Genomic DNA, 22,665 nt, shown 5'->3' with positions numbered 1-22,665 from the left:
TGGGAGGGACTACTGGTTCCTTCCCTCCTTAGAAAGCTTGCACGGTGCCTTCAGGAGTCACGAAATTTAGTTCTCAGGAAGGAGGATTTCAGGTCAGATTTTATTTTTAACTTGGATTCTGGAAACTGAATTCAGGACCAATTCCTGTGAAGTTGCCCTCTGACCTTAACATGCATGCTAAGGCATGTGTAGCCACACATATACATCATATACACACATTCAATAATAATAATAATAGTAAAAAGTTTAAATGTTATAAAAATAAAGTAAGTCTCAAATCAAGGGCTAGCAAGATGGTCTAGTGGACAAAGGTACTTGCCACCAAGCCTGATGCTCTGAGTTTGATTCCTGGGACCTACATAAGTAAGAGAAGAGAACCAAGTCTCACAAGTTGTCGTCAGACCTTCACATACATGTGGTGGTGACCCGTGCACACAGAAATACATAAATAAATGAGTAAAAAAAAAAACAAATGTAATAAAAATTGTAGCAGACAAAACTCTCAAGAAAGAAATGCCCAAGCCTAAATAGCTCCACTGGGGACTACTAAAAATGGGAATTACCAGGGACCAGAGAGAAGGCCCAGGGGCTATGACTGATTATTGCTTTTGCAAAAGAGCCGGGTTTGATTTCCAGGTTGATTTCCATCAGGTGGGTCACAATTACCTGTTATTGCAAGGGTCTGACCCCCCCTTTGGCCTCCAAAGGCACCTGTACACAAGTGGTACACATCACTCACACAGGCACATACACATAATATAGATAAAGTATTTTTGAAGAGTTGATAGGAGTTCTGTATAGTCTCTCTTTTACAAAATAGAAGAGGGAATACTTCTGTGCCAGTCAGCTTTCTATAACTATAACAAAATATTTGAGACAACCAACTTATGAGGAGTAAGAGTTAGCCGGGCATGGTGGCCCAAGCCTGTAATCTCAGTACTTGAGAAGCTGAGGCAGGAGGATTTCAGGTTCGAGGTGGGACAGGGTTATATATTGAGTTCAAGGCCAGTTTGGACTACACAGTGACAGGAGAAGTGGGGCACAGAAGAGAGAAAAGAAAGGGAGAGGACAGAGGAGAAAGGAGAGGCAAGAGTGGTGTGTGTGTGTGCATATGTGTGTTATGTGTCTGTGCATTTGTATGTGTGCATGTATTCATGTGTGTGTGCATTTGTGAATGCATTTTGTGTGCTTGAGTGTATATAAGAGAGAGATTGATCAATTTTGGTTCATGGTTTTGTAATCACTAGAGATTGAACACTAGAGATTGTGATAGTTGTCATAACAGAGGCCAATGAGCACAGATAGGGATTGAATCTTTAGGTTGTGTTCTATTCACACAGTCTCAGTCTGATACTGCAATGGGTTAACAAGGACGGGTGGGGAGTGGGAAAGAGGATAAAGTGGGCAGAGGCAGAGGCAGAGTGTTCTAGTTTGTGTTCTGTTGCTGTGATAAACATCAAGTCCAAACGCAACTTGAGCAGGGAAGTGTTTGTTTCAGCTTATACCTCCAGATATGCATCACTGAGCGAAGTCAGGGCAGGAACCTGGAAGCAGGAACTGAGGCAGAAGCCATGGATCACTAACTGCTGCTTACAGGCTTGCTCAGCCTGCTGTCTCACACACCCCAGAACAAGTACTCAGGGTGGCACCACTCAAGATGGGTTGGTTCTCCCACATCAGCCACTAAGAAAGAAAATGCCTCCACAGGCCTGTCTTCAGGCAGTGTGAATGGAGGCATTGTCCCAATTCAGGTCCCTCTTTCCAGATGACTCTAGCTTGTGTCAAGTTGACAAAACAAACAAACAAACAAAACAAACAACCCTGACTAGGACAGCCTGGTATAAGATACTTTCCTATGAATTATTGTCCAGGAAGGCTCCAGAGGCCCCTAAAATAACACAGGTTGTTGCCACTTCTGTCCACCAGAATTAGACAGTTCTTAGTCACTGTTGTATTGCTATGAAGAGGTGTCACAATCAAAGCAACTCTTTTTGTTTTTTGGTTGGTTGGTTTTGTTTTTTCAAGACAGGGTTTCTCTGTGTAGCCCTGGCTGTCCTGGAAGTCACTCTGTAGACCAGGCTGGCCTGGAACTCAGAAATCCGCCTGCCATTGCTTCCTAAATTCTGGGATTAAAGGTATGTACCACCACTGCCTGGCTCCAAAGCAACTCTTATAAAAGAAATATTTTTTTTTATAAATACTTCATTTTCTTCCTTCCATCTTTCCTTCCTTCCTTCCAACCACAATTTCCCTCCCTCCTTCCCTTCCAGGCCCTCCCCATCTCCCACTGACTCTTCTTTCTTTCTTTCTTTCTTTCTTTCTTTCTTTCTTTCTTTCTTTCTTTTTTTCTTTCTTTTTCTTTTTTGGTTTTTCGAGACAGAGTTTCTATATATAGCCCTAGCTGTCTCTGTAGACCAGGCTGGCCTCAAACTCAGAAATCTGCCTGCCTCTACCTCCCAAGTGCTGGGATTAAAGGAATGCGCCACCACTGCCTGGATTACTTCTCTCTCTCTCTCTCTCTCTCTCTCTCTCTCTCTTTAAAAAAAAGATTTATTTATTTAATATATGTAAGTACACTGTAGCTGTCTTCAAACACTCCAGAAGAGGGTGTCAGGTCTCATTACAGATGGTTGTGAGCCACCATGTGGTTGCTGGGATTTGAACTCACGACCTTCGGAAGAACAGTCAGTGCTCTTAACCTGCTGAACCATCTCTCCAGCTCACTCCTCTGTTTCTTAAAAGAAAGAATTTGATTGTGGGCTTGCTTACAGTTTCATAGGATTAGTCCATTATCATCATGGTTGGGCATGGTAAGGATATTTTAGGAGCATGGTGGCCCTCGTGGTATTGGGGCAGTAATTGAGAGTTACATCCTGATCTATAGGCAGACACAGACAGACAGACAGACAGATAGACAGACAGACAGACAAAAGATAGAGGAGGAAGTTCATACTTGTTACTGGGAGTCAAAGACTCATAGCTGGGGAAATCATAGGTCCTGCGCAGGGGCCTTCTACTGTTGAGCTTACTGAATATGTTGTCTCCTAAATATTTGTTTATAGTCACAGAGTGGCCCAGTCCTCAGAAAAATCTCTTTTTGCAGCAAATGGCAGGTAATGCAAACAACCATGGCTGGTGGAGGTGCTGAGAGTATGACTGTGGAGCACTCAGCTCTCGGCTCATATCACACCCTTTCAAAGCTCAGGGGAGCACCGTAGAAGAGGAGCAGAAAGAACGTAAGAACTGGATGAGGGGGAGGAGGGTTGTGGACACACGTGACATGGACATTGCAATCAGAACTCACAACAACTGCAGTTACCTACACAGGACCTGCACAAGCCTGGCTCCCCAGCAGCATTCCGTCATGGATGGAGGAGGGGTCCTGTTGTGGTGCTAAAATTCCTTCCTAGGAGACAAAAGCAAAATCTACTCCTCCTCCCAAATAAACGGAGGCATGATTCTGCAGAAGATCGAAGATCACTCTGGGGGACCAATGAGTTCATTGAGCTTCCTGACAAAACATACACCAGTCAGGGGTTACTGACCAGGAAGGGGTGTGAATGATCCTCTTCCCAAAAGACCACACTTGGAGAGCCTCTATCCAGCAGGGATGAGGGCTTCTCCAGTAGCCGGGTGGCTGGAGCCTATTTCCCTGGCTACATATGCTAGTCCCTCCCTGAGGCCATGTTCAGTTTAGGCAGAATTGCATACAACAGGTAGTAGGGTGCATCTGGATACCCAGGAGAGAGTCTCGTGACCCTCCTTGCTACTCCACGAGGAGACAGACAAGTTCCAACTGGGGCAAACATTTTACAAAGGGGCCAACTGAACTCCCCAGAGGATGGTATTTGCACACACCGTGGGGCCTGGTTCCTTCCTGAAATCTATTGGTAGTTACAGCTGCTGAGAGAGAAGTCATACGCTTACCTTATTACGGAATGAGAACTTGTTGAGGAGGGGATGGGGGGCAATTTGTAATTTTTCTTTCTTTCTGAGATAGCCCAGGCTGGCCTGTAGACCAGACTGCCCTCGAAACTGTGACAATCCTCCTGCCTCCATCCCCTAGTGTGGGGGATTACAGGCACGTACCATTAGGCCCAGCTCTTTTATCCTCTGCGGGTTGTATACCTGAAGCAATTAAGGCTCAGGAAAGTAAATTGGCTAGAGCCTGAGAGTTCTGGCTTGTTTTGACCTCTGATTCACTAGCTTGACAAATGGGAGAAGAACCGCCTCTCTCCACGCTCTCTCCCAGTCGGATGCCAGGGGTCCAAAGGCCACAGTGCATAAAATTTATGATTTTTGAGGCAGAGATCGAAGTTCGGCCTCCCTCCCTATCCGCTCAAAGCCTTAAGCTAGGCTCCGCCCCCAAGTTTCAGCCCCCAGCAGGATTCATGAATATTCAAATAAGAAGATATTTAAAGACGCCGGCGCCAGCCGTATAGATCCCTGCCCCGCGCCGCCCGGCCCCTTCACTGAGTTCATCACTCCTAGCGGAAGCGCTGCCAGCATGTCTGATAAACTGCCCTACAAAGTCGGTGAGTCCCAATGGTTCAGTCTTCCGTGGCGACTCGGCTCCCGTCCTGGGTTTGTTGTCAGTACCGACCTGCGTCTTGTTTAGGTGGCGGCCTGGGGCGCCCGGGACCCCTAGAATCGCTGGCCTGGCCGCGCAGGTTCCTGGGAATTGGAGTCCACACGCCGCCGAGAGCCAGGAGTGGGAAGCGGCCGCGGACTACAAATCCCGGCGTGCCCCGCGGAAGGCGCCCTGAGCTGCAGCGCGGGCTGCGATCCTTGGTCAGGCAGCATGCTCCACTCGGAGAGATTGGCCCTAGGGAAGCAGCCCTAGAGGCCTTGGCCCTGGCATTTGGCGGCCTGGGTGGCCCCTAGGAAGAGCCCACCGTCTTCTGGGCCTTGAGCAGGGCCGGAGAGAGCATCAGTGTGCCAGGTGCGAATGAGGAGAGGCCTGGAAACGGCTAGTCCCGGTGCATCGGGGACTTAGGGTCAGATCAGCTCAGACTGTGGGATATCTAGTGGATGACTAGAAAATTTGGAGTAGTTAGAAATTACAGTTTGTTTTGTCCCGATTATAGAAAGCTGAGTAAACACACCTTCACTTGTGCGTTTACAGTGAGATGAGCACTGCCTTGTAGCTTTATTCTAGATTAACCCGTTTTATGATTGTACCTCTATGGACGGAACGGTCTTACGTTTACGATGAAAATCCATAAGTATAAAGGTTGTTTACCCAGAATCTTGTAACTGGAAAGCGGTTGGCCAGAATTTGGATCCAGGACATCCTGATCGCTAAGCTCATCCCTTTCACTGCTGACTGTATGCAAGGCAATACACTGAAACAACCCTAATAAAATTTAAGCACAATCCAATTTAGACTGTGCCTAGTGACACAAGCTTGTAATCCCAGCCCAGCACTCTCTACTGAGGCCAAGGGATTATTGCTCAGCCGATTTCAGAGGTCAGTCTGGGCAACAGTGAATTCCAGACCAACCTGGACACAATAGGGGGACCCAATCAAAACAAAACTACAAACCAAACAAACAGAAAAACAAAGCAATTCAAGCTAGCTAGCTTTTAAAATAATTTAAATACTCCATTAAATTGGAGAGAGTCCCCAACATGAGATGGATGCTCTCCCATTACACAGGAACCTAGAGAAGTGACTTTGCAAATTCTTATTCAGCTGGCAAAGTAGTTTATTGTCTCCATTGGGTAGATGCTGAGACTGAAGCCCGGCGAGGTTTAAGTCAGTGTAGTCTTGGTGGAAGACCTAGAATGGAGGCTTGGCATACTGTGGAGGGGTTGGGGGACCACAGATTGTATGGATGGAGATAAGGCTGGGTTCTTGCCTGTGTAGGGGTGGAGGTGTAGATCCTCCATCAAGCGGGCATACTATATGCTAGACTTTACTTGTTTGGCTTTTCCTGTAATCCTTGGGCTCAGGTTCAGGCTGATTATCCTTATTTTGAAGAAGTGGGTTTAGAAGGGTTGCACAGTTCCGGTTTGCTTATTCTTTTTGATGGTGCTCCTGTGATTTCTGTGACCCTCCGGTGCTCTTGGCACTGAAAGCTTCCAAGTTTGGTACATTAGTTTCTCCTGCCCCTTTGGAGTGGAGGTCCCATGGAAAACTCTGGGACTGGCACAGTTGCACAGTTTCAATGCCCTTGGTATGCCCCAAGGGCATTGAAAAAATCCTTTTTAGCTAGAGGGACAGGTGATAGTAGCTGGGGTAGAATTTAAACAGGATAATAACAACACACACACACACACACACACTCAAAAAACCCAAACAACACTAGTCCTCGCCATCCATCCTGCCTTTTACCAGCTAGAGATTTGAACTGCTGGCAGTTGGACTGGGTTCACCTTCCTTCCTTTTAATTTCCTGCTCATTGGTATTTTGCTTGTTTGGGGGAGGGGATGTCAGGTCCCCTTAAACTGGAGTTATGGGCAGTTGTGAGTTATAGTGTGGGTGCTGGGACTTGAACCCAGGCCCTCTAGAAGAGCAGCTAGAGAGCTCTTAGCCACCAAGCCATCTTTCCAACCCCCCTTTTCCCCTTCATTTCATTCATTCATTCTTTTCCCCCCCTTGTCCTGTACCATCTCTTCATGAATTTTTGCTCATTTATTTTTAGCAGCTGGTATGGTCGGTAAACATTTTGTGACTCTTCTGTGCCAGGGCCTGCTGGTCACTGGAGGTATAAAAGAGACCTGTATCACAGTGTCACATAGTGTCAGTGTGAGGAGATCTGTCACTTTTCTCTCCATGGCTACCAGCCCCCATTCTCATCTCTCCTCACAAGTCTTTGTGGTCTTCTTGCTTCCTTTTGGTTTTTTGTTTTTGTTTTTGTTATTTTGTTTTTGAGCCTCAGCTGGTCTTGAATTTGATCTTCCTTTAGCCTCTACATCACTGTTTACAGGCACATGTTATTACAGTTGTCCAGTAGAATCTTTTCCAAAGAGAAAGCTGGTCATTGAGTAACAGCTCCTTTGAACCTCTGTAAGTGACCTACCTCCCTGAGAGTAAAGTCCTGATTTATTTTAAAGCCTCTGTTTGAGTCAGCCTGCCATTTTTTAGTTTTTTCCCCCCTTTCTCATTATATGTGAATGGGTGTTTTGCCTGAATATATGTCTATGTACCACAGAGGCCAGAAGAAAGTGTTGTTTCCCTGGAACTGGAGTAATAGACAGTCGTGTATCTCCATAAGCTGCTAGGAATTGAACCCCAGATCAGCCAGTGCTCTTCACCGTTAAGCCATCTCTCGAGCCCCCGAATTTCCAGGTGTGTTTGAGCATATACTGAGCCTGGTATTTGGCATGAGCCTTCCAGGTTAACTACCAGTGTTAAAGCCCTCTGAGGGGGGAGATCTGTGTGTCTGAGCAGCTAGCAAGGAGAATAAAGTGAGGTAGAAACAGCTGGTAGACTCAGTGGAACCTGAGGCCCAGGTCAGGGTTAAGATTTTACATTTTTTAAACGTTTCCCACTGGGCTGTAACAAGGAGCATGGTGTGTGGGAACAAAGGGGACCAAGAAGTTGCTTCGTTGGTCCAGTTGAGAAGTCAGACTTTAGAGGAGGGGTGAGGAGTTCAGTCAAAACCATGCTGATGGAGGTGGGGTATGATGACGCACGTCTTTAACCTCAGTTCCAGGTGGGGGGCAGTGGGAGGCAGTTATTGTGAGTTTGAAGCTAGGCTGGTCTACATAGCAAGTTTCAGGACAACCAGAGCTATATAATAGGCCCTACCTCAAAAAAAAAAAAAAAAAGGAAAGGAACCTAAGAACAAAATCCAGCAAAAATCATGCTGACAGAGGCAAAAATGGGAACAAGAAACTTTACAAGGTCTTGGCAGGAGTGGTTGTTTGAATGGTGGTTTCATTTCCTAAAATGGGAAGATTGGGGGTATTGGGCCAAGGAGTCTGGAGGGCTTGTACTTGACAGATAAATAATTGGACATAAGACTAGTGGTGCTGAGTCAGCAGTTGGATCGTGGATCTCAAAATCCTGGGAGAAGTTTGCAGTGGAGATAAATATGTGGGAGTCATTAGCACCGGGAAGGTATTTAGAATCACAAGGCTAGAACTTGTCAAGCACTGGAGAAGAGCCACCATGGATCCCTGAGGGTTCCTAGAGTTTGCCAAATGAAGAGCAGCCAGGAAGGTAGGAAGGAAAGCACAAGAGAGAATCAGAGGCCAAGGAAGGAAAGCGTTTTAGAAATGAGGGAGTCGTTAGTGCCGCCCCCACCTCCTGCTCCGTGAGAAACCTGGGGATAGGCAATTACTTCAGTAGCACCTGGTTATCTGGGTGATCAATGTAAGATCTGAAAGGGTGACATGGTCAGGGACAAGGGACAGCTCATTTTTGCAATGGACAAGAATGTCTAGTTAACCACAGATGGAGTTTGTGAATGGAAAGTGAATGATTCTGAATCCTTAGTGAGTTGTGACATAATGTTATCAAGTTGATGGAGAGAGATGTTTAGGGAGAGCAGGAAGGCAAACTTACTAGGAAAATGTGCTAGAATTGCTGGATGTGCCAGTTTCCTTCAGGTAAGCATTCATAGTAAGCAAGGTGTCTTCCTGTGGCTGTGATCCTCCTACCTGGTTCACTGGCTTAGGTATAGTGGAGGGCTGGCTCTAACTAGGTGGGAACTTTGTGGGGTTTTGTGGTTGGTTGTTTTTGAGACTAGGTCTCTGTGAAGCTTAGGATGACCTCAACATCATGGCAGTCTTTGTAACTCAGCCTCCCTAGTGCTGGCATTACAGGCACGAAGCCACTCACCCTAGCTTAAGTGGGAGCTTTGCCTAGCCAGTCCTCAGTCTAAGAGCAGGGGGTGGACAGTGAGGTGGGGATCACGAAGTGGGCATGATCCGGAACACTAGAAATTGATCAGAGTTAGTGCTTTACAGATTCTGAGCTGGCTGCTTCCTCTTAGAGTTGGGAATCTATAGGGAGAAGGGACATGGCTAGAAGTGGTTTTTTGAAATCCAGATTTCTGAAGGAGCTGTCATTGTTGATGTTCTGGGGTAGTGGTGTATGTGTGGAAGGAGCTGTTTCTGTTTAACATTAGTGAACCTCCTGTAGGGGTGGAATGGTGACTTTGGGAACTGTTTGTAGTGCTTGTGTAGTGTAGTGTTTGTGTTTGAGTGGTTAACTCAGGCAGGGCCTTGGACATGCCCTATCACTGCTCCTTTGAGATTATTTAGTGGAATTTAGGAAACAATAATGTATTCTTGATGTTGCTATTGTTATTTATTATTATTTGAGACAGGGCCTCATGTAGTCCAGGCTGGCCTTGAACTTGCTATGAAGTCAAGGATTTCTATAGCAGCCTCCTCTCTGTTTCGCCCTCCATTTCCTAGGATGATTGGGAAGATGTAGGGCGCTGGGGAGATGGCTCAGTTGGTAAGTTTCCTGTCTTCATGATCATGAGAACCTGAGTTCAGATCCTCAGTACCGTGTAAACCGCAAGCACTTGAATCTCAGTGCTGGGGAGGCGGAGGCGGGAGGGTCTGCCTAGCCAAAACAGCGAGCCTCAGGTGCAGTGGGAGATCCTATCTCAAAAAACAAGACAGATGTTGAGAAAGACATCTGACTGCAACCTCTGCCCTCTATAGACAAGCACATACGTGTAAAAAAAGAGGATGTTGTCTTTTCATTTAAAAAATAATACTCCTGTTGGGTTTGATTTTTCTGGGCAAGTGACCTAGAGATTTGTTGCTGGAATTTCCAGCCCTATTAAGCCCATATGAAAGACACGATTTAGACATATTAATTATAAATCATACGCCCAGATTGGTCAGATCTAGTACTATTCTTATCCCCAGCTGTAAGATCCCTGTTACAGTTTCTCCCAGCTACTTGGTTCTGGTCCATCACTGTTTCCTCCTCCTCTTCCTCTTCCTCTGTCCTCTCCTCCCCTACCTGCCACCCCTCTTGAACGGAAAGGACTGTGACATTTTCAAAGGGCACTTCCCTTTGTTGTGAGTGACAGACTGCCCAGCGTGAAGGCTATAGGATCACACTTAGATTGGTCCTTATAAGATGGTGGAGCTTCATGGTTGGTGGGAGGAGGTTGCTAGGTAACTAACTTGCCCATTCTGTTCCTGCAGCGGACATTGGACTGGCTGCCTGGGGGCGCAAGGCCCTGGACATAGCTGAGAATGAGATGCCAGGATTGATGCGCATGCGGGAGATGTACTCGGCCTCCAAGCCACTGAAGGGCGCTCGCATTGCTGGCTGCCTGCACATGACTGTGGAGACTGCTGTCCTCATTGAGACTCTCGTGGCCCTGGGTGCTGAGGTAAGGCCCACAGCTCTCTGACTCCTTCCAGTTGCTTCCCCTCTCTGGGCTCAGCCGTGAGTGAAGACTGTAGTGGAAGGGAGACCTAGTCTGTAGAGCCTTTTCTGTCACCTACCTTGGTTTTCTCTCTATTTCCCATTACTGCTGCCTCCCAGGCAAATAATCTTTAGTATATTTTCTGCAGTTGGGAAGATAGCTTCTTTCTGACTGCTCAGTACATCATCCAAAATCACTCCTGTTAGCCTGCCTTGGGCCAAGTACATTCTGGACAGTGATGCTGCTAGAAAGGTAGAGTGCTTTGATTGGTTGCACCTGAATCAGGTATGGTAAGATCTCAAGGAGAAGGGGGCCTGGTAGAGTAGGACAGCCAAAAATAAGAGTACTTGAGGTTGGCCGGGCAGTGGTGGTGCACGTCTTTAATCCCAGCACTTGGGAGATGAAGGCAGGTGGATCTCTGAGTTCAAGGCCAGCCTGGTCTACAGAATGAGTTCCAGGACAGCCAGGGCTACACAGAGAAACCCTGTCTTAAAAACCAAAAAAAGAAAAAGAAAAAAAGAAAAGAAAAAGAGTACTTGAGGGCTAGTATTTGGGGACAGAGACCCACTGTGTCCTCTAGAGTTCAGGTTAGGCTTGAGCTGTCTTTGTACCACAGCCTCCCAAGTACTGAGGTGTAAATGCTCATACCGTCTCCATTGTCCCTTTTTAGATGTGTTATTATTTTATGTATGTGGATGTTTTGCCCGCGTGTACATGTGTGTACCACTTGCTCCCAGTGCCTGGGCAGGACTAGAAGAGGGTGTCAGAATCCCTACAACTAGTGTTACAGATGGCCGAGAGCTACCATGTCGGGGCTGGGAATTGAACCTGGGTCCTGGCTCAGCAGCCAGTGCTCTTCACTGAATCTCTCCAGCCCGTATTGTTGTATTTTTATTTTCAACATTCAGCTTGCTGGTGATCTAATCTCACAGCTTTAAATACTGCCAGTGTGGTGATGACACCTCACCACATGTACAGGCCTGACCTGAACCCAGTCTATATGTCCAAGTATTGGAATAAGCCACTTGGAGATTGAGTGCACAGTCCAAACACACTTAGTTTCCGGTCCTCCTTGTCCTGAAGTCTTTGGTACATTGCCTATCTCCTTGTTCACATAGCACTAGAGTGTCACATCCGTGTCTGGTTCCCACGAGGCCAGAGAGGGATCTGATCTCCTGAAACTGGAATTACAGGTGGTTGTAAGCTCCATTATGGGTGCTAGGAACTGACCCTGGGTCCTCTAGAAGAGCAGCAGGGGCTCTTAAATGCTAAGCCATCTGGCCAGGTGTGTGTGTGTGTGTGTGTGTGTGTGTGTGTGTGTGTGTGTGTGTGTGTGTGTGTGTTGAGTCAGAATCTCCCTGTATAACTCAGGCTGGCCAGGAGTTCCCCATATAGCTCAAACTGATCTTGAACTCTGATCTTGCCACTACATCCTGAGTCCTAGGATTTAGGTATACCACCATACTTGGGTCAGTGATTGGTTTTTTGTTTTGTTTTGTTTAGCTCTGGTGCTGTCTCGTAGCCACTCACTTGCACAGAGTCCCCACGGCTGGCTTTAGGGGTTTCCTTTCTCTGTTCCTAACATCGGTGCTTCCTAGCCACGAGTGACCCACAGCCTTGTTTTCCCTGGCCTTGTAGGTGCGGTGGTCCAGCTGCAACATCTTCTCTACTCAGGACCACGCGGCAGCTGCCATCGCCAAGGCTGGCATCCCAGGTGAGTGGGGTCCCTGGGGCATGTGGGAGTGGATACTGCTCTCTGCTTTTGTGTTTCCTTTACTGAATCCTGTAGTAATAAGCTTCTATATGGTAGAGTGAAGATCTTAGCCTAGTGACTCACTGCAAAGACAGCTTTGCCCTCCTTAGTCTCCATCCCATGGAAGGTACTGACCCACTGAGCTGTGTCGTGTCCAAGGGAAGGATCTGAGGATTGGGAGCCACATGGTGTCGAGGGTAGGGGGTTCTTAGAGGAACTCTGTAGGTCGTTTTCTAAAGAACTGCCCAGGTGTAAGGCAGAGTGAGAGTCTTAGGTGCACTGGCTGAGGTCCAGTAGTCTGGAGTATGAGAAAGGCTCAAGACTAGGGCTCAAGAGCAAAGACTTTGTCTCTGTCTCCTGCAGAATGTGCATGTCTTTCTGGTCTGCAAGCAGGGGCTTGTTAGAGTCAATGGTGATTAAATAAAATACAAAAATCTTCATCAGGGGGCTGGAGAGCTCTCTCAGCAGTTAAGAATACTGGCTCTTCTTCCAGAGGATCTGGGTGTGATTCCTAGCACCCACGTGGCAGCTTACAACTATCTGTAACTCCAGAGCTAAGAGATCGAAATAGCCTCGTCTGGCTTCCTCAGGCAACCAGGCAGACATGGCATGCTTGCAAACAAAACACTTAAAGATTTGGTGATGGTGGTGGGAATCCTAGGCAGCTATAGGTAGGGGAGCAGAGGGGAGGCTCTCTGGCCTCACAGGGCTGAATGGCCGTCAGCAGCTCCTACCTTGGCTAGGCTTGGCGTCCCTCCCTCAGAAAAGGCTTCACTTTCTACAGCATTATCTTCTACAGTGTGGGGAGGGAGCAGCTGGCTGATTGGCTGGTGTCCGATGCAAACAGGCGATGCTCGGGAGCCCCACACCTGTGTTGTTGCACACGCTGTGAGGTGCACCCACCTACCAGCACCCTGTTTCAGGTGCTGCTTTAGAGTGCTGTGCTGAGTGATGCACGCCCTAGTCCCTCGGGGATTTCTGTGAGCGGTGATGGCAGTGCCTCCTCACGGGGCTTGCATGAGGGGACGTAAAGATGGGGCACGAAGCAGTTACAGAGCCTAGCACAGCAACTGCTTTATCTGTAGTAGCTTCTACTGGGGCACTTTGGCTAGACATCACCTGAAACGACCCACCACAGAGACTGCCAGGCCCTTAAGACCTTTCAGTGAAGAACAAGTCCAGGCCCTACCTGGTGTTGCCCAGTGATTCAGATGTCCCTGTGGGTGGATTCCTGATCTGTGTGGGACACTATCCTACTCCAAGGAGCACGGGCAGGAGGAGATACGAAAAGGATAATTATTTCTAGACACCTACATCTAGCACGGTATATGGCTTCTGTCTCGCTTGACTTATGCTATAGCAAGCCCCATTTATAGAAGAGGAAACTGGTAAAGTGAATTTTTCAAGGTCACCTAGCTGGAAAGTTCAGAGCCAGCCAGGGTTTGATCTTAGATCTGCCTAGTTTCAGGCTGTGCAGTTCCCACTGTTGTGTGTGTACAGGGGCTGGACATACCTAGGGATGGGAGCTTGTAAGCAGGTGGTATTGGCTTCGTTGATGAAATTCTCTAGAGCCTCCCTGCCCACTGCTCCTGTGCCACTTCCCCTGCAGTGTTTGCCTGGAAGGGTGAGACAGATGAGGAGTACCTGTGGTGCATTGAGCAGACGCTGCACTTCAAGGATGGACCCCTCAACATGATTCTGGATGATGGCGGTGACCTTACAAACCTCATCCACACCAAATACCCACAGCTTCTGTCAGGTGAGCAGGTGGGCTGGGCACTAGGAACTTGAAGGTATCTTGTTCCCTCACAGACATGAGGCAGTGGGCCTGGCACAACTCCCAGATCCATACAGCTGGAGGGCAGGAGGTTCCTGCAGGCACTGACCTGACTTGTGGGGTGAAGCCAGGGTAACCTGGGGTGGAGGCAGGGCTGGCTGAGCTCATGAGCCACAGCCAATGTAGGGCAGTACTAGGAATGGTTGCAGAGAAACAGCTTTGTTGCCTGGGTGACCAGGAGGAGAGGATGGAGAGACAAAGGCCCTGGGGTAGGAAAAGATTGACTCTATAAAAACTTAGCGTGACTGACTAGTAAGTGAAGGATGCCTTCTCTTGAGAATATTGTAGGTTATGATAGGACAGCTGGGTGAAAATGGGGTCAGGCACTAGAATGGTGGGGTCATGGGAAGGTTGAGTCAGCCTGGTAGGACTGTGGATAGAGGGCATCAGATGACACCTCCCTGGATGACTGGGTGGACCTTACAGTTCAGGATGGGGACAAAGGAGAGGGACACTAGGGGGTGAAAGGGCTTTGGGTGGAAATGTGTTCTCTGATGCTCTTCCCTTCGTTCAGGCATCAGAGGTATCTCTGAGGAGACCACGACTGGGGTCCACAACCTCTACAAGATGAAGGCCAATGGGATACTGAAGGTGCCTGCCATCAATGTCAACGATTCTGTCACCAAGGTGAGCCCTGGGGAGTATCATCTCTAGTGTTGGTGCTCAGTGAGCTTAGGAGTAAATCTCTGAGGAAAGGTGCCCACGAAGGGTATGGCTTGGGACATGAAGCCCTTATCTGAGAAGGACAGGGCAACAGTCTGAGGGTCGTAAGTGCCTTGAAGGGAGAACTACCCAGTCGGTCACAGCTGCTTCAGGTATCATGGCTTTGATTATCAAGAGCTGTAAAGTTAAAACAAATTCTTGGACCCAGCAACCTGTCCTACGCATTGATTCTCTAGAGAGACTTCTAGACCAGCAGAGAAAAAGTGGGGAGATAGTCTTGGAGCTGGTGGGGATGAGGGACACACTGGGGCCCTGTCTAGTGGAGAAGATTCTTAGGGACTCGGTCGGCCTGCGGGACGCCTGCTCTCAGGGCATTGCCTGCCCCCATTGTCCCCTTGCTCCCTCTCCTTTTAGAGCAAGTTTGACAACCTCTATGGCTGCCGGGAGTCCCTTATAGATGGCATCAAACGGGCCACGGATGTGATGATTGCGGGCAAGGTGGCGGTGGTAGCAGGCTATGGTGATGTGGGCAAGGGCTGTGCCCAGGCCTTGAGGGGCTTCGGGGCCCGAGTCATCATCACCGAGATTGACCCCATCAATGCACTGCAAGCCGCTATGGAGGGTATGATAGGGTGAGGGTTGGCTGTGGGGCTCGAGGAGAGTGAGGCCACCTTTGATAACACGTGCTTAATGTCTGTAGGCTATGAGGTAACCACCATGGACGAGGCCTGTAAGGAGGGCAACATTTTTGTCACCACCACAGGCTGTGTTGATATCATCCTTGGCCGGTAGGTGCCAGGTGGGCATCCTAGGGAGGACACGGCTCAGGACTGTTCTTGGTATCTGGTCTCTTACGGGTTTGGGTCCCTCACAGGCACTTTGAACAGATGAAGGATGATGCCATTGTCTGTAACATTGGACACTTTGATGTGGAGATTGACGTAAAGTGGCTCAATGAGAATGCTGTGGAGAAGGTGAACATCAAGCCACAGGTGAGAAGCCCCAGCCTTCCCCTGGGCTGGCAGTGAAGGGCTGAGGAGGAGGAGGAGGGAGGGAGGGAGGGAGGGAGGGAGGGAGGGAGGGAGGAGTGGGTTTGTTGTCTGCCCACCACAGAAGCTGTGTGAGGTGGCGTGTGCATTGGAGAAGCCTGGTTAGAGTTGGGCTTGAGGAATCAGAGCTGAGGCTGAGGCTGCTGAAGTCCCTGAAGGTGTCAGCAGATTGTGTCACATGGTGACCTCACTGTTTGAGAAAGCCCCCTTGTGCTTGTGAGTGAGGATCACAAACAGCGGCAGCCAAGGAGACAAGACTCTGAGGGTGCTCAGAGCTGGGCAGGCACGCGACAGGCAGCCAGATAGCGTGGGCCGAGCTGGCAGCATGGTCAGGGTGGGGGAGGACCTGGAAGGGCACTGCACTTCTGCCTGTGCAAGGTAGGCCTTGCTTAGAGAGGGGCAGCCTCACTGCAGGGCACTCGAGAGTTCAAGAGTAATGTCTGATTATAAGAACAATGTTCCTTGAAAACTTAAAAATATTTATGTAATATATGTATATGTATATATTCATATACTCTATCTGCGTGTACACCTACAAGCCAGAAGAGGGCATCAAATCCCTGTATTGATGGTTGTGAGCCACCATGTGGTTGCTGGGAATTGAACTCAGGGCCTCTGAAAGAGCAGATAACATTCTTAACCACTGAGCCATCTCTCCAGCCCTTGAGAAATGCTTTAAGTTCTTTTCTGCCTTGCAGAGCTGAAACTAAACCCAGTGCTTCATAGAGCTAGAAAAGAACTCTGTTATCAAGTGCACTATATCCCCAGCCCTTATATGTACATGTATATATACATGCATATACACATATACATGTGTGCTTATGTATGTAAGCACATGCATACTTGCTTTCAGAGGACAGCTTTCAGAGTTGACTCTACTGTGTGTGGCTCTGGAGGATTGAACTTGGTGGCAAGCAGCCTCACCTCCTGAGCCACCTCCCCAACCTGCATCCAGCTTTTTAATGGCAACTGTGAGCGTGAGATCTGGCCTCAGGCTCACATTGCAGCCACTTGTGAGTGTGCAGCTCCGAACAGATGGCTCAACCTTGTAAACTTCAGTCTGGAAAGGGGAAGATGAAGTATTGAATACTAGTCATGTATGTGAAAAGGACTAGGTACAGAGTATGACAGTAATTCTACTACTGGCAGCTGCCTCCTGCATCCTACAGAATGCTGAGTGCTTTATAGGGTTGAGTTCATTAATTTCTCACAGCAGACTTGCTATGGACTTAGCTACTCTTTAATTGTGTGTGCTAGCTCTGAAGGGTGGTGGTTTTGGGGCATTCCAGGCCTCCTTGTGCAGCACAGGAGGAACAAAGGCATGGGCAGTGCCCACCACCTTACTGTTGCCCTGGGCCCATGCAGGTGGACCGCTACAGGCTAAAGAATGGGCGTCGCATCATCTTGCTGGCTGAAGGCCGTCTGGTCAATCTGGGTTGTGCCATGGGACACCCCAGCTTCGTGATGAGCAACTCCTTCACGAACCAGGTGATGGCACAGATTGAGCTGTGGACCCACCCGGATAAATACCCTGTTGGTGTCCACTTCCTGCCTAAGAAGGTAAGCGCTTGACTTTACTGGAAGCCAAGGCTTGTGTGTTGGTTCCTGGTCTCCCTGTGTGGGTTTGCTAGAGTTTATGAGCACGTGTCTGTCTGCCCTCTAAGTTGTCATCCAGAGTCTTCAGTGCTCTCTGGAGCACACACATAGTAGCATTGGCTGTGGAGTGTGACTCACCAGGTTCGGAGCTGTGTCTCCATTCCTCATCTGTAAAGTGTGGGCAAGCGTTCTTTCCTTAGTGATAGCAAGCGCCTCCTAAGTATTTACAAGGATTGGCAGGAAGCTGGTCAAGTAGGCTGAGTGGGAACTGAAAAGTTGGAGAATACATGTTCCAGGTAAAGGGGTCTCTGCCACTCAGCTGTCACCGCCCAGCACATAGCTCCAGTGGATAAGATCTCTGAGCTCCAAAGAGAACTCATGTGTTAAGGTCCTGATATGAAATAATTTAAAATATATGTAATACATGATAGTTAAAAAAAAATGAATAGGCCCCATTTGGTTTATTCATCTGTTTGGTTTTTAGACAGGATCTCATCATAGCCCTGACTAGCCTGGGACTTGGCAGGCTGGCCTTGACTCCGGTCTGTCTCCTTCTGCCTCCAGGGACCTGGGATTTAAGGCACAGCCTCCATGTCAGTCATGGGTTGTTTGTTGAGTTTTTGGTGCTGGACATGGAGCCCAGGTCCTCATACTGCTACACAAACCTCCCTTAGCTGCATCCCTAGTATTGAGCTGGGACAACGGGGCACGTGTCTGCAAGTTGATTAGGTACCTTACTTAATGATGACAATAGCCACCCATTTACTAAATCACCCCCTTGAACTAACAATCTGAATGTCACTGGTCTTTAGGACAGCTTCAAAAGGTGGGTATTTGTTATGTGTGCCCTACAAACGAGGAAACCCAGGTTTAAAGGCTGGTGTGCTCTTAGGAAACCCAGCAGCTCTAACTGCCCAGGTGGTCACCCCTTCTGTAGCACTCTGGTACGGGGTGCTGTGAGAAGGCAGGCACCCTGAGGAGACTGCCCAGGCAGAGGAGGCCTCCGCTCCACTTCTGATATAGACTCCAGGGAAGGCCTGTCTTGCATCTAGCTTGGCCCCGTTATCACTTTCTTTAGGCTCTTCATCTGTTAATGTAGGCATCATCCTGTCTTTCCTCTTTCTTGGGGATGTTCGTGAAGCTCTGAGGAACAGTGGATATAAAAACGGCTTTGGAATATAAAAGCACTCTGGGTTGGGCTGGGCTGTAGTCATTGTCCTGCCATTATGAGGTAGGATTTGGTAGTGTCCCTGTTGGTGTGTCCTGTTCATTCCAGGAAGCATTGTGGCTAGCGCTTTAGTTAGAGGAGGTGTAAGTGGTGGTGCCACCAGATGGTGTGGTGGGTGTGCATGGCTCTCTTGTGAGGGGAGCACTGCAGCTGGCCCTGAGGAGAGAAGGAGGTGTAACGAGGGTAGTGCCTCTCGCCAGCACCCCGTCGGCGCAGCTCGGCTGTTGGCTAGACGCAGGTAAGGGTGCTAGAGCATGGCATTAACTCCTGGCTTCTCTGTTTCTCCCCAGCTGGACGAGGCGGTGGCTGAAGCCCACCTGGGCAAGCTGAACGTGAAGCTGACCAAGCTGACTGAGAAGCAGGCCCAGTACCTGGGCATGCCCATTAACGGCCCCTTCAAGCCTGATCACTACCGCTACTGAGAGCTGGGACTGCCTTCCCCTTCCAGCGGCCATCCTTGTTCTAGGCCCTGCCTCTCGTTCCCAAAGCAAACGTCACCAACTTTGCAGTAGTTTGGCCGGTGTCTCCCCAACCCCCGCCCTCACCCATACTGGGGCTGGTCACTCTGTCTTTGACCTCTGCTGTATCCCTCATACTGTTTCAGGTGTGGCGGGGAGGAACAGAGAGGTACCTGGGAAGTCCCGAGGGTGGATACCACAGTGATGGTCACAAGCCCATGAACCTTACATCCAGACCCTCACTCGGTCTTTAGATCTGTGTGCTCGGTTTACAGATCCTCTGGTTTCTCAGCCCAGGATCCAGAAGGATCTTTGCCAAGGGTAGGAACTCCTACAGTTTGAAGGTTCCTCAGTACTTGGCCTTTTTACTATTGGGCCATCCCTGAAACCTCATGATACTGAGTTGGTACTTTTTTTGGTCCCTATTTCACAAGGGTTAGGATAGATTAACCAAGAAAGGACAAGTGACAGAGACTGAAAGGGGCTGGAAAAACCAACAGGAAAAGCCCTGTCACTACTGAATAATTGGTGGTTCCTATCACAGGCCTGGGTCACAGATTAATTTGTTTTATAATGTTTATATACTATTTAGAATGTTAACAAAAGAAGGTGGATAAAATACAGTTTCTAGTGCCTAAAGAATTTTGGCCCTTTATTAAAATTTAAGTATGTGGCTGGCATTTGTACATGTGTGTGCAGATACTGTACCTGTGCTTCTGGAGGACTCCAGGTGTTCCGTGACTCTTGCATATTCCTCTGAGACAGGGTCCCTCACTGGACTAGAGCTAGGCTGTTTCTGCTCTCCCCAGTTCGCTCATCCCGATGCTGGGGTTAGAGTGGAACATGGCCACGTGTAGCTTTTACAAGTGTAAATGGTCTTACCCACTGAACCATCTCTTCAGGATCTCATAATACGAATCACACAAACAAGTTTGGGACATTGAACTCCCTCTTATTTGCCGAAGTGATCAATTTACTGAACCCATTTGACCTTGGAAGCAAATAAAAACAAGGCCCGTGCACAGGATGAGTAGCGCTGTTCTCAGGCTCCTGCTGAGTGAAGAGCCTGGTGGAAAGGCTAGGAAATGCTAGAGCTGAACACGGGTGGCTGGGATGTCCAGGTAAGGACAGGGTCTCTCGGAGTTCTAGGACAGCCGGGGCTACACACAGAAACCCTGCCTTAAACAGCAACAACAAAAGAGCGGGCCTTAGGTTTTTTTTTGTTTTTGAGACATGGTCTAAAGTGGCTGGCAAACTCTATAGCCTGAGTGACTCCATTTCCTTCTTGCCAGTGTGAAGTGAGTACAGGTGTGTGTGTAGGTCAGAGGACGGCCTTGTGAGGTCCGCTCTCGCCTTCCATCTTTATGTGGGCTCTAGGGACCAAGCAGAGGGTTTGGGTGTGCACACAAACCAGTCACCTCCACCCCCAGCTCCACACTTGACTGAGCCTCATTTCCAGGCTATTTCTCTGCAGTACATGTAACTAACTGAAAGTTCGTAAACTATGTGAGTATATGATGACTTTGCTGAAAATCATTTGTAAATTTCTGTAAATTCAAAATTGAATCCACTTCTCAAGTGATCACCATGAAATGACAAAATAGACTAGGAAGTGGGGCAGGAGGGTCAGGGATTCAGGGTCCACCCTGAGTACCTGGGAAGTTGAGATCAGCTTGAGTTATGTGAGACCTTGTGTCCAATAAAAAAAGCGGGTAATGATGGATGGATAGGTTCAAAATCCTGACTGAAAGTACAAGGTATTCAGAGAATAAGAAGCAATCCCAATTCATGAGGGAAAAAGATCTAGTCCCATACTTTTCTCTCCGTTTTGTGTTTTCTTTTTCTCATGCCAGAATTTCTCTGTGTAGCTCTTGCTGTCCTGGAACTTATTTTGTAGACCAGGCTGGCCTCAAACTCAGAGATCCACCTGCCTCTACCATTTGAGGCTGGGGTTAAAGGTGTGCACTACCACCACCCAGCTTTCAATACTATTTCCTGTACATTAATTGTAAGCAAGGTTTTAGGCCAAATAAACCTTTGTTTTGAGATGGATATACTATGTGACACAGGCTGACCCTGAATTTGCAGAAATCTTGCCTCAGTTTCTGGAGTGCTGGGATCATAGGGGACATTTAAAAGATCTTACTCATTCTTCATGTGAACTTACTAGAGTCTTGGACTCTGAGGCACTGAGAGAAACGATGCAGATGAGCTAGCTATTGTACTAGGTTGGATTCTTAGAACCAGAATCTAAGACCTATACCACAGGCCCAGGGTTAGGACGGGAGCCAAGTAACTGGATCTCAGACACCTAAGAGCACGCCTCCAGCAGGAAGGGCTGCTTCACCCTACCTGGGCTTTACGGGGATGGATTTTCATAGGTGAGGATGTTGCTCTGAGCCAGAGGTTCTATAGACAGCAGATCCCTCCAAAGGCCTAGCAGCCCGTGAGCACCTCCCCTCAAATCTGTTTCCCTGCTTTTGGGGGCAAGTACCTTCCCAGGTGTTGATCTGTGAGAGTCGGTCCTATGGTGGAGAGGGCCTGTCCCCTGGGGGTTCTGGTTTCTGTTACCCTGGCTTTTCCCTTTAGAGATGTCTTCTTGTTTTCAGAACCTTTTTAAAAACAACAAAACTTCCACATCTGGTCTCGGGTGTGCTACTCTGTCACAGGTGTGGCCTTGACCAGGTACGCACAATGAAGGATGGTGTGTCTCCTGCCTTCTCCATCTCTGTGGCTGGTGTTGAGGCTCCTTGTCAAAGGTTTCGAGAGAATTAGCTGAGGGCCCTGCAGAATCTGGCCTGACCTTCACTGTGCTTTCCCAGTACCCCGACTGGGAGATTGGGAGGCAGTGATTTGGGGGGTGAAGGAGAAGAACTAAGTCCTGCTACTCAGAATAGTGACAGAAATACCTCAGATTGCTGCTTTAAGGTCAAGTTCTAGATCAACTTTTGAGGGTGGGGGTGAGGGAGCAGAGGAAGTTTAGAGGGCGAGGAATTTAGAATACTATAAGATCTGGACAATGCTTATCATATTTTATAAAAACACCTTTGTACTCTTCTGTAGGAAGAACTCTCCTCCCCACATTGCAAATGTTTGTTCTGAGTTAACCTTCCAACCAGCCTCGAGGGAGGAATGCAAGACTCAGTGGCCTTGTGTGCCAACCCTCCCTTGTACACAGAAACGATAAAGGGGAAAGCAAATCCTCCCCTACTTCAGAGGAGGGCAGGGGGATAAGGAGAGAGGCATCTACACCACAAACCTCAGAGGACTGACCACTTGACCAGAGAGAGAGGGCAAGTCCCAGTCCTGGAGAGACTGACAGCCTGTGTTTTCCTTCCTATGTAATCTGCTGGCTAATAGGGCAAAGATCCAGTTTTAAAATCAGGCTGCTAGAACCTTAAATACCTTAGAGTGAGAGCCTTGCAAAAGTTGAAAGTTTAGATATGGAGAGATGATACCTCAAAGCTTCAGTGACTTATCTGAAGTTACCTTGCAGGTCTGGGTACTGCCTGCCTCCAGATGTCAGGCTGTTGGGGTGTCCTAAGGCTTGTGACTCAAGGGTCCCCTTTTCAGGTCTTAGCTGGAGCAGAAGTAATGAGTCTAGAGGCCTAGAAGAAACATGGGCTATAAAACCCAGGAAAGGTCATGGGGCCACTGATGTCAGTGAGTAGTTTGCTCTGTCTTGGAGATCTGAAACTCCAGAAAGCCATATTTTCCCCCATGAAACTCAGC

General features: G+C 48.3%; 1 protein-coding gene across 1 annotated transcript; it reads left to right on the top strand.

Moving 5' to 3' along the window:
* Positions 1-4,420: 4,420 nt before the first annotated feature.
* Ahcy (adenosylhomocysteinase) lies at positions 4,421-19,619 on the top strand. Its single transcript, XM_052184020.1, has 10 exons — positions 4,421-4,535; positions 10,123-10,313; positions 11,988-12,063; positions 13,712-13,861; positions 14,454-14,566; positions 15,017-15,224; positions 15,303-15,390; positions 15,477-15,594; positions 17,017-17,211; positions 18,766-19,619. Exons 1-10 carry the CDS (start codon positions 4,508-4,510, stop codon positions 18,895-18,897), a joined length of 1,299 nt encoding a protein of 432 aa, XP_052039980.1. The 5' UTR covers positions 4,421-4,507; the 3' UTR covers positions 18,898-19,619.
* The last annotated feature ends 3,046 nt before the right edge of the window (positions 19,620-22,665 follow it).

Source organism: Apodemus sylvaticus, chromosome 5 (genome assembly GCF_947179515.1).
Source record: "Apodemus sylvaticus chromosome 5, mApoSyl1.1, whole genome shotgun sequence".
NCBI lineage: Eukaryota > Metazoa > Chordata > Mammalia > Rodentia > Muridae > Apodemus > Apodemus sylvaticus.
Note: the sequence above shows the minus strand (reverse complement) of the source record. Positions and strands in the feature narration are given on the sequence as shown.

Excerpts from the sequence above, each read along its gene's own strand:
- Ahcy (XM_052184020.1), top strand. The coding sequence starts at position 4,508 with ATGTCTGATAAACTGCCCTACAAAGTCG. Across the intron at positions 15,391-15,476 it reads GTTGATATCATCCTTGGCCG|GCACTTTGAACAGATGAAGG; the intron begins GTAGGTGCCAGG and ends GGTCCCTCACAG. Across the intron at positions 15,595-17,016 it reads AGGTGAACATCAAGCCACAG|GTGGACCGCTACAGGCTAAA; the intron begins GTGAGAAGCCCC and ends GGGCCCATGCAG.